Source organism: Falco naumanni, chromosome 10 (assembly GCF_017639655.2).
Source record: "Falco naumanni isolate bFalNau1 chromosome 10, bFalNau1.pat, whole genome shotgun sequence".
NCBI lineage: Eukaryota > Metazoa > Chordata > Aves > Falconiformes > Falconidae > Falco > Falco naumanni.
The window spans coordinates 12,544,477-12,556,490 of NC_054063.1; the positions used below are offsets into that span (position 1 = coordinate 12,544,477).

At 37.9% G+C, this 12,014-nt stretch overlaps 1 protein-coding gene across 2 annotated transcripts in view; it reads right to left on the bottom strand.

Annotated features, from left to right (window-relative positions):
* Nucleotides 1-12,014, bottom strand: part of DNAJC24 (DnaJ heat shock protein family (Hsp40) member C24) — a 42,701-nt gene that overhangs the window by 4,545 nt on the left and 26,142 nt on the right. For both annotated transcript variants that reach the window (XM_040607887.1, XM_040607886.1), the window contains exons 3-5: nucleotides 11,546-11,684; nucleotides 1,648-1,716; nucleotides 583-791 (exon numbers count right to left, since the gene is read on the bottom strand). In XM_040607887.1, the coding sequence (XP_040463821.1) occupies nucleotides 667-791; nucleotides 1,648-1,716; nucleotides 11,546-11,684 (333 nt within the window). In that variant the 3' untranslated portion in view covers nucleotides 583-666. The remainder of the gene's footprint in view (nucleotides 1-582; nucleotides 792-1,647; nucleotides 1,717-11,545; nucleotides 11,685-12,014) is intronic.

Sequence of the window (12,014 nt, forward strand, 5' to 3'; positions counted from 1 at the left end):
ATTTGCTCAGATGATGGAGAGAGTATATTTAAAAAGTGTTTCTGCAAAACTTAACATAGATGCACTGTTACGGTGCCTATGCACTGGACTTGCTACTTAGAAATGAGCCTGTTAGATCTGCAAATCTCTGCCACTTCTTTCCAAGGCTCCAGTCCTTGTGAGGATTTAATGAAGTTAAATATTTAGCATAGAGATAGAAAATGTTCCTGTTTCCCATTAAGGCACCCTACTCTTCATTATCTTCAAAGCATTCTCACATGTATGCCTCCTGATTAAATTTTGTCATCTGAGCTGTTGAAAGGATTTAACCTAAGAGGTAGGGCCCAATGTATAGATGATATAGACTGAGAATGAAAGAAGCTACTCTGTTGTTTGCTGGGCAAGAAATGTCATTTAGATCATGAGATATATTCCAGTTGTACAGAACTTAAGTGTTCTGTTCTGGAGGTTTTTAATAACTAGCTGTGGAAGGGAAAAAACCCCAAGCCTTATGTCTGCAGAGCAATGTTAGCAAACGGGCACGTTTCCTTTCTTAAGCCCGACCGAACTTGTTCCTGTAGTGCCCCCTTTCCTTTAACATACATTTCTCTAGGAGATGCTGTCCCCTGCTTGTCCAGTTGTTTTAATTAGAAAGTTTGTAACTCTTAGTGTGCTTGATTGAAACAATCATTGAAGGATCTCGATAACAAGTGAACATGTGTCACAACAAACCAAAGATACGTCTTTGGTTTCACTCTGGGAGACAGTGTAATTCCCACCACATCGACATGAGAGAGTATAACGTTGTTCATCTGCCAAAAAAAGAAAACAAAAATGCCTTTAGCGCTTGAGAAGGATCAAGAATTTATTTTGGATTTTCTTCACAAAGCTGTTCTTAATAGCAAATGACCTCCCACTGCTGGATTGTAAATATCAGTACCTGTGCTACCATTTGTCACTCAGAAAAATAACTATACTCTTAAAATGTTTCAGTGACTGTGAGGCATTCTTACACCAAACAGCCAGGGTCAGTGTAGTCTCTTTAAAAAAAGCAAATAATAAAGAGGTGTATGTCAGTGAAACAGAGATTAAAAGAAAAAAATAAGGGGTGTTAGTCATACATAAGACAGGTGAAGAATGGTTCCAAAACATACCGCTAACACAGGAAACAAAAACAAAACAGAAGGAAAGTAGGACTTTCCCCTCACAGCTTAAAAAAAAAAAAAAAAAAAAAAGTAGCATTCATTCAGAAGGCAAGTAAATGATAAAAGCTAAAGTGATATAAGGCAGGAAAGTAACACACTGTCAGATGAAAAAAAGTATCTGTATGAAAGCACTAAAGCACTTGCATTCTGCCATCACAGAAAAAGCAAGAAGACGCATGAGAGATTTGGGAAGAATCTGGCAATCTAAATACTCAGTTATAAGAAGAGAGTTAGGTGAAAAGTGGTACTGCAAGCGGGGTGGGGGAAGAGATGAAGACAGAATACAAAATAAGTATTGCAAAGTAAAGTTCCAATTCAGGTAATCACAGACAACACAACAGCTAAATCTGAGGAAAATATAAATAGAATTTATCAATAAGACAACATAATGGTATAAGAAGAAATAGAAACTATTTGCAGCAAGAATGAAAAGCACTGGGAACAAGTAGTAAGGCACTCATACCTTCATTCCAGGTCATATCTTCAAGATAAATTTGGGCGTGTACCGGCCATTCTTTTGTCAGATTATCTTCTACAAAGGAAACATGACAGATGTTCAATCCTGGTAATGTACAGGTCCTTATTTCTTCCTGATAAATTAATAGTTTTATCTACCTAGCAGTCAATCTGGTCCCTACCAGAGAGTTATACCTAGACCAGGTTATCAGTTAAAAATGCCGTTCTTTAAAACTTTAGTTTTCATATCTCTGTATAAGCTGGAAGATGTCCTGCTGTAGCCAGGAGAAGCAAGTGGTGAAGATGTATTACTGAAATTAAGATGCTACTGAGACCAGGACTTTTGCGCTTCCCAAACAATTATGTGAAATTAGGGGCAAACTTTTGTTTTGCTACAAATACCTTTTTAAAAGCTTGGCTATAATGACAATCCCACAGGCTGAAATCTTTTTTCACAGGCTGTACTTTTCACAAAATCGAGTGGTTGAGGTCAGAAAGAATCTCTCAAGATCCCCTAATCAAACCCTCCTGCACAAGCAGGGTCAGCTGAAGCATGTTGCCAAGGTCCATGTCCAGTCAGATTTGAGCATCTCCACAGATGGAGACCCCACAATCCCTCTTGGCCACCCCATTCTCCTTTAGAAGGACACTCACGACCACCCTATCCCCACCGCAATAAGCACCAAGTAAATGTTAAGAGTTGTGCGAGAAGAATGCCAAGATTCCTGCAAAAAGATATTCCTAACAAAAGAGAAATGCAAAACACTTTTAGGGGAAGCCTAGTCTAAGCATTCTTTTATGGTAGAGTCTCTCGGCACAGAAAGAAGGTCAGTTCTGGCCTGCACCCAGGAGAGCTGCTGCCAACGTGGAGTACAGCATGACATGAAAAGTGTACAACAGAAATTCGCCAATGCAAACTATGCAATACAAATACAAATTGTTTCTTGCAGTTTATCAGCACACTTGGTACTTCACGTACAAAGTTCACACCAAGTTCTTTAACTTGACAATACAAGACTTTGTCAACAAAGTTACAAGTGAAGCCATCAAAGGTAATTGAAAAAAAAAAAAAGGAAAAAAAAGACATAACCCCCTTAAAACTCACTACACAAAACCTCACAGCTGCTGCCTGACACCTGGAAGCTCCAACTCTCCAAATGCTGTATTTTAAAGAAGCAGAAACACCTGAAAGCTTTTCTTCAGCACATACACAGAAATGCCTTAGATTTGGCAAGACTTAGGAGCTTATTGCTTATTTAAGGTTTAAATTGGGTTGTTACGATAAAGTAAGTGTTCCTTCTTTTGGATCGATGAGTTTTCAAGCAAGTGTCATAGCTTAATAACATCAAACTTTCTAGAGCATCCAGTGTTTCCTACGGCTTTCTATGAAATATATGCTGAAACTACTTCCTGAGCACTTGCTGAAAAAGTCAGAGGCCCAGACTGCTTTATTTATGTTAATTCCCGACAGACTGCCTACCTGATCACTAGCGATTGTAGGGTATTCTAAATGGTTCCCAGCTTCTTCTGTGTAACTACTCTTTGCTCTGGACGGAAAAGTAGAATTAAGGGACTTTGCAGCTACCTCCTCCAATAATACACCAGAAAACCCGCACATCTCCAACCTTTATCTGATCAGATAACAGCACATTTTCTTCTTTATCACCAAACATCATCCTCTGATTGCAACCACCTTACTCTTTTAAAGGTGGTAACAGGTAGCAGTGAAGTAGTAACTCAGAACAGACAGACATCAATACTGCATTAGTTGATTTCACACATTAACTGTGTAAAGCAAGCTATTCGCAAGTAAGATTCCTAACTGAAAACCAAGTAGTGTTAAGTTGTTGCAAAGAAGTTTAAGGCTACTATAACAGTATAATCCTAGCAATGGCTAATCACAGCATTCTATAATTAGTTTTCTAAATCAGCTTCACAACCTAACCAACCTGTTGTTTTGGGTTTTTATTTTAATTGTTTTCTTTGCACGGCTCTATCAGTTTTAAGAATAGAGTACCATAGGTAGCAGTATTAATTTAATGTACTGGTAGTGAACTCCTTGCATTTTAACTATACTAATCTATAAGTGTGTGTGTGTGAGTGTTAATACTTACATTTTGAGTTTTCAAATAGGAAATTTCAGCCAGTTTAAAAAACCCCCAAACAAACCACAAGCACCAGACATTAAGTCCCAATCATTATTTTGCAACTAAATGATTGTTCTAATTTTAGCTGAAGTGCACATTATATATCCTTGAGAATAAGCGTCATCTAAATTAGTTTTAATGAAGGAGATTAAAAAAAATCAGACACATTGGAAATAACGGCAGAATCAATACAGCCTCTTTGATGTTACCTTTGCCGAACACCTGTAATGAAAAGGTCAGGATGAAAAGAAAATTATCCCACTCACACCTAACACTTTACTGCTGTCCAAAGAACGAGAAAGAAATGTTATGATGAAAGTTAACAGGAGTGTTATGATGAAAGAAAACTGGAAGATATACCTGTTAATCAGTCGTTCTCACTGTTGTGGATGCTCTCAATTACGTATACAAGAACTATGGGTAATGTTTTAGTTATACAAAGTAACAACATTTTTCTTAACAGAACATTTAATTAACTGCATGAAATGTCCAAAATAGAGTAAGTCAGATGGTCTTAACTCGTGCCAAATGACTCTAATATTAGTTACTTGGAGTTAGTCTGGTACAGCCTTCTTGCTACAAAACGCGAGGACAGGAACAGCAAATGTCCTGAGAACACCCACACCACCAGTCAGAGGCCTCTCCTCCAGCAGGCCTTGTGTGAATTAAAGATTCCACCTCTTTTTTGAGGAAGAAAAAAAAAAAAAAGCAAAGATCAGAATGAAGTCTGTCTGCCTAGCTACCTTCAGGTTCTTCTCTCCACTGTGATAGAAGATGACAATACTATAACTGTGAGAAAAGCATGGAAAAGGCAAGCACTCAAGCACTTCTTATTTCACCTGGTTGGTTTTTTTTTGGTGGTTTTTTTTTTTTTTTTTGGTAATATTGGGAAGAAAAGTTCACAAAGGAAAATGGTCTCTTCAGTTGTAGGAAGAACAGCTTTTCCTAAGCTTCATTTATAGGTAGCAAAAAATTGAGTTAAAAAGAAACCAGGCTTTCCTATTTGGAATCCACGAAGCAGGAATTCACTCAGAACAAGTTTTATATGATTGGAGGTGGAAGTCTAGGTCATGTCTTGCTGGTAGAAAATACAAAAAGGGTAGATGGACCACATGCCACCATGAAGAACTGGTGAGATGCAAATTAATGAAGTTATCATACTTCCTGAAGCAAAGTTACTCATGAATCATAGAATTATTTCGTTTGGAAAAGACCTTTAAGATCACTGAATCCAACCATTAAAGTAATGAAGACGAGGTAATGACGAAGGAACCAACAGGAAGGCTAAGGAAAAGTCTCCCCTCTCTTCTGTTCTAAACATAGTACAGTATGAAGCCTGGGGGACAGAATTTCAACGAAGTTTTTCTAATCCATTACTGCAATTGTAATTTTGAAAATATAAAAAATTTTAAAAAATCAACAGGTGAAATTAATCACTCATACAATTTCCAGCCTGAACTGAGATCGTTATTCCTAGTATGAAGCTCAAGTCTGAAAGAGTCTTACTGGTTATCTCAAAAGGTGCAAACTTTCAGTTAGTACTCTTGACTTGGGTAGATCTCCACACTTAGCATGTAAGCCAGTAACCTCTCTTGTCTGTAAGTTTTGTATGCTGCATTTATTTGCTTATCTGGTTCAAACAAGAAAAACTTATTTTCCAGGGTTGAACAAAGTTTTTTTATTTTTTAGTTCTCCTATTAAATACACTACCCAACCTAACAAACCTTAAGACAGAGAAACAGATGTAGCCACTTATTTAAAAACAGAGGCACAGCCCAGTATGAGTTTGAGGAGCTTCCAAGCAGAACTACAACCCTAACAGTTTTCAGAGAGTGTGTTAGTGAGTATTATTTCTTGTGCTCTTCCTCATTTAATCTACGTAACTATTATTACAACCATGACTCCCTTGTTAGTGGCTCTCTGAAGTAAACTGATGTCTGATTTTCACTCCCTTGCCAGAGGAGGTTAAGACTGGTATTATTACCAGTACTGAGTTACGTGGTAGGTTTACTTACACACGATGTCTACTCAAGCTGTAGAACTGTGTGCTGAGTTGTACTTTCTGAAACACATTCCTGAACAGGTAGGGAAAACTGTGAAGACCTGAGCATCTGCCATACCTTAAAAACCAAGTTTTAATTCACAAGAAGTACAGCCTGCTTGGCTTTGCCATCTATTGGATTTGTCTGACAACAAGAGGTGAAAGGATTCCGCAGCTCCATTGTCTCAACTGCGGGATCTAAGAAAACACTGGCAGGCTCATCAGGGAGGTTTACGAGCCTGCAGCTCAAAGAGATTAAAAGGAAAAATCTACTGAGATTCTTTCAGGCTACAGAACAACATTAAATAACTATTAGCAGCTTGGTTCAGTAAAGCTTTACTAGAGCCCTTGCTGGGTCATTCAGAAATTGTAAAAGAGGAAAGGTATTTAAGTTTCACTTGAGGATACAATAAATATTTCTTGGGCTATTTAGGGCTGAGGTTTAGGAAAAGGGTTGCAAGCAGTAAATGGAAATTTAACCCTTTTAACAGTTTATGGTAATAGTAAAACCAGTCATAATACCAAAAAGATTTTTCTAGCTCTTTTATCACTTATACTTAGAACAGGTTTGTTTTTTTTTTGAAACCAAACACATAATTAGAAAATGTTCAAGATATGTATAGTCAATTGAATACTCTTCATAGCATCTGCTCAGTATCAAAATCATCACAGTACTTGAAACCTGGATGTTTTCACAAGTTATTTTTTTTCTAATAGGCTGTTTAGTTTATAAACAATTACTTAAGTTTGAGTCTTTTGCATTCATTTAAAATAACCACGCTTACTTTAATTTGAAATTATAAGGGAGTCACGTGTGAGGAACCTTTGTAACAAAAAGCTATATTTGTTAAGAAAAAAATAGTACAAAAAACCCGCTTCACTTGTAGCCAATGCACGTTAGAATTAACTGCAAAGAGCTATGGTAAAAGACTCATGCTCCAGCTCCAGCCGAGGGTCTTACAGCCGTAAAATCCATGGCTACAGAAGGAATACACACTTCTGTCAATTAAAAAAGTATAACCTGGCACTCTTAACATGGCCATTACTTTCGGCTTTTCAAAGCTTTATTTTGGTCTAAAATTTTTTTAAAAGGAATTTTCTTAACACGGAACAACTAAAATATGCTGCATTATTTTTTTTCTTTTCTTATTATAATGTAGCCAAGGTGCTCAATTGCCATTCCTGCTAGCTATTAAAATAATTTTTGTAGGCTTTTGTCTTGCTTCTGTTGCTTATTCTCATAGTGGATTTGTAAGGTTATTCTTCTGGCATCCCATTTACCAAATTATGTAAGGTATCTTGATGTCTAACACAATATCATCACTTTATTGCTGGAGCAGGAGGGAATGCTGGATTAACAGAAAAGTGACTGTCTCCAAAGCAGTTTTTTTCAGTTTACTGTACTAGGAGAGGAATGAGGAAGGGGCAGAGGGAGAAGGAGCTACATCCTATTTAGCTTGGTTTTTCATTTGCTTCATTTATCACCACACCTGTGTAAGACTCCCTTTCTAAACCTGCAATAGAAGCTTAACTGAGAGCAAAGACACAGCTCCAAAGATTTTTCAGGTTTTAAAGAGATTGAAATTGTCAGTGAAAGCTGAATTAGAGACCAGGTGTTTTAAAATAAGCTATTTTAGGCTAACTAAAGATTTTTGTTGTATGCCACTGCCTAAAGGGAATGTGCAGAAAGGATGGAATCACATATATATATTAATGTATGAAAACTGCATCTGCAATATTTTTCTAAAAACGCAGTTTAAAAATTGAAAATCAAAGGGACGTATGTACTGAGCTGTGAAAACTACTGGTGGTTACATCCCTCACCCTGTAAACACTTGAGCTTTATGGACACCTAAGTCCATCAACATGTAAAAATGTATTATCCTGGATAGATCCTCACTGGAGCCATATATGGAAAAACCCCCATTCTTAAATTTCTCTACCCTCTGCCCCAAAAACATATACAGAGCAAATGGTTTTAGTGTCAATCCCGTTACTAGTTTAGAATTGTTACATTTAATGCCAGAAATTAATAAAAGTCACCAGTTTATTGGTTTAATTTTAATTGTGACCTTTCTGTTAATAATTAAAAAGTAAGATGATTTAGTAAAATGAATTATCTTAATTTTGTGGTTGTTTAAAATACAAAGGAACTGTGTATCAAGTCAACAAAAATCCACAAAAGTTGCAGGGTAGGATACAGAAATGGCGTGACAGGGACATCAAAGGGTTCAACAAAGATTAAGTCCCACTTTTGGGATGGAAATAACCTAATGCATCAGTACAGGCTGAGATGCAACTGGCTGGAAAGCAGCTTTCCAGAGAAGGGTCCTGGTAGGCAACAGGTCCAGCGAGTCAGCAGGGCATGTTTGTGGCAACGGCCAACCCTATACCGGGCTGTATTAGCAAGAGCGTAGCCAGCATGTCAAGGAAGTGATTTTTTTTCCTCCTCTACTCGGTGCTTAATGAGGTGGCATCTGCAGTCCTGTGTCCAGTTTTGGTGTTTCCAGTACAAATCCCTGACATACAGAAGCAAGTCAGGTGGACTGCCAGCACGGTCAGGTGTTGGCACACACATCATACAAGGAGAGGCGAAAAGAACGCAGGCGACTCACTGTCTACAGCTACCTAACAGGAGGGTGTGAAGAAGACTTCTCAGAGGTGCACAGTGGAAGGCACAAGTTGCAAAAAGAGTCCTTATATCCAACTTGATAGAGGGAAAACATGGTTTGGGTTTGGGTTTTTGGTTTCTTGGTTTGGTTTTTCTGCTCTGAGGGTATTCAAACACTGGAACAGGTTCCCCAGAGCAACTCTGGAATCTCCATTCTTGGAGACCCTAAAAACTAGGTAGGAGAAGGTCTGAGCAACTGACCCACGTAGACTTGCTTTCAGTAGGAGATTGACCTGTGAAGGTTCCTTCCAACCTACGTGATTCTCTGATTCTGCGAGAAGTTTTTTATTCTTTCAAACTGTGACAGAAAACCATGAACTTTCAGGGTTCAGATGACTTCTAATATGAAGACCATAAAACAGTTTTTTCCAAGCCAAACTCACTGAAAAACTTTTGCTAATTATTGCTGGCAAACTTGATTTTAGCTACACATTCATCTTTTCTACGTGGGATACTGAACAAAGAATGAACAAATCTCTAAGAATAAAATCTGCTGAGGAAAAAAATGCCATTATTAATAGGCAGGTTGTTATGCAGCTTTTTGTACCCCCCAGATTTTTCACAGGGATTGGAAGCAAAATGTTCACCACTATAAAAGGGTACTCTTACATGTCGTTAAAGATATGACAAAACAGTGAATTGGAAAAAAAAATCACAAAACATACAAGAAGGGAGAGGTTAGGATAAATATTTGAGCTAAACCTCTAAATGGTTTGAGGTTTGTCCTTTCCTCTTTAATACTATAGCTTGAAGGCATAAAAAATTAGTAGACCACAGTGATACGTTCAGAGAAAAGCAGTATTAAGATATGAAAGCACATTCACTGGTTATTCTCAATGATTCAGACAAGAAGAGTCCCACACAAATAAACTATTTGTGAAATTGGAAGGGGTGGGGTGGGGAAAGACTTCAGCGCAAAGGACTTCTTGCCGACTGACAGCCCCACACACATGCACACTGGTATCCTTCAGATTCTGCTTCCTAGGCTTTGCAGTCTTACTAACTTGCTGTTCTCTCTCTCATCACTATTCCCCTTAGCTGCTGTCTCAATTCCTTTGTTTCTGTGAGCTTTTACAGCAGCATCTACGAATTTGTCTGGAATCCTGACTTCAGAAGCAGCTTGACAGGCATTCAAAGAACTAGAATTTATTTCACCATCCTCTGGCTGCCAGGTAACATGCTGCAAAGAAAGCAACAGCACTGCACATGTATGTTACATGTGGCTCAGTGTGAAACACCAGGTCCGCTGTGAGTGGCACCCTCTAGTATTAAAATATATCCATCCCATCACCACCCCATTACCAAATACCCGTGTAAATAAAAGTACTATTTGTTTTCTTTATTTACTAAATCTTTTTTACAGAATCTTGAGATGGCTTTTCAAAGAACTCATCTGAATGCAGAAGAAGCTCAGGAAATATAGATAACCTTTAAAATACTGTAGAATAAGTTTTGTCAAAACTAATTTATAGCAATGTCCTTAAATTCCATGGGTAAACAAAGTAACTTATTAGATCCTGATGTAGCTCTTGACTTCAGTGGATTAACCTGACCCAAGCAGAACAGAACCTCATAGCCTATATTTAAGCTTTAGGTAAAACTCCCTAGATACACAAAGACTTCTAACTTAGTCTCTAATGTTTCTTTTTTTCCTGTGCATGTACAATTTGTAAAAATGAAGGACACAGCTGATACTACAATTCTAAGAGTACAACAGGATGAGAACACTGGGTAGCAGAAATTCCTGTTCTGGCATCACGTTCAGGCATTTAAAAAATAAGCTTGAGATGATAAATGTATTTAAGTTTGACCTTAATACTCTTTACGTAACAAATTAGCACAAGATTCAATTCTTTCATTCTTTTAAAATATTTATTCAACGGTTCCGTTTTCACCCCTCCACCCTCTTTTCCAGAACTTACACAGTCTGAAATACAAGATTATTTAACTAGAGAATTCATTCTGGGGATATACAATTATATATCACTTTTTATCCTGCAGTGATGCATATCTGCCAGAATGACTAAGCCTTTGTCTCTCGAAGTTCTGGTATCCGCAGCGGCAGGGGAGTTAAAAATCAGCACAAGAGAGAAAGGTCTGATGGTGTGCCAATGTACAATGGAAGAGAATTCAATAACAAGCTGCAGAGACAGTGGGCTTTTATCAGACACATTCAAAAGTGGTGGTGGCTACACGTCAATGTCGGACCGGAGTGTGTTACTGCAGAGTGCGACTGAGTGTTTTCCCCACGGGCAATACACTATTATTGACTCCCCCCATTAACATGTAGGGTGGATATACATTTATTGAAGGTTCTAATGGAAGGCTGAGGGACTCCTATCCTGAGGCCAGAGCAGAAAGACAGCCTATCACTTCATGTAATGGTAGCCCATGTGTGACAGACCTGACCTACATTTCCCCCCTTTCTTTCTCACAACAGCCTGTCACTGTTTTAAGAAGCTATTTTCTGAGAGGTATAAAAAGAAATGCATGCTAGAGCTGCCTGGTTAATGTGTTATATTGGAATATTATTTATAAACCTGCTTTAAAAAAAACTAGTTTAGACTACATATGAATTATGAAAACTACCATAACATACACACCACCAAAAAGAATGTCTCTTAATGATGCTGAAGTGCTTACGAACCCATACACGTTGAATGCTAGGTGTATAATGAATTAACCTATATCTAATACCTATATTGCAACAAAATGTAGTGTAAGATTTAAAATGAAGAATGCTTAATGAAACTGCCTTAATAAAAAGGGCTAAGGTCTGTAATTAGTATAGATTTCATATTCATTCAAATTATTAGGAATAATGCCACCTAATGTTTTGTTGGAAGTAATTCAAATGTTTTCACTAGCTAACGTATGTGTAGCAAAAGCTATAAATAATGGATCCACATTTGAAAGTAGGACAAGAGTGAAAGAAACATTTGGTTCAGCAATAAACAGCATTTTAAAATACCATCTAACTACCACTCCCAGACCCTGCTTATTTAAAGAGCTGCTGCCACTACAGCACTCCTTGGCAGGAACCTACCACGCTGCTGCAGGTCATACTCTTTTTTTGTCTCTTCGTTCCCTAGAATTTTCCACGCTTGATCAATTTCGATGAACCTCTGCATGCGCTCCTCCACTTCTCCTGCTGGCACATCTGCCTTCTGTTTGTCTGGATGATACTGCCAATCAAAAAAAAAAAAAAAAAAAAGTTGAGGGGAGTGGAAGTGAGGAGGGTGGAAGAGGAGCAATCAATAATGCATTTGATATTCAGTTAAAAGGACAGAAAAAAGGAGAAGGTCTGAGCTAAGGTGCCAAAGGAAGGGAGACAACGATGCTGGGCACAAGAGAAAACTGCCAATTTAATTAGACCACTGAAATGGCAACAAAACCACCAGTGGCACAAATGTCACCATGTACACTGACAGCATTTTCTGGATAATTTGCTGATGGAATCATTGGTCTTATGGACGATTTACCTAGAGAGAGTGACTACCACAAACAGAAATAGG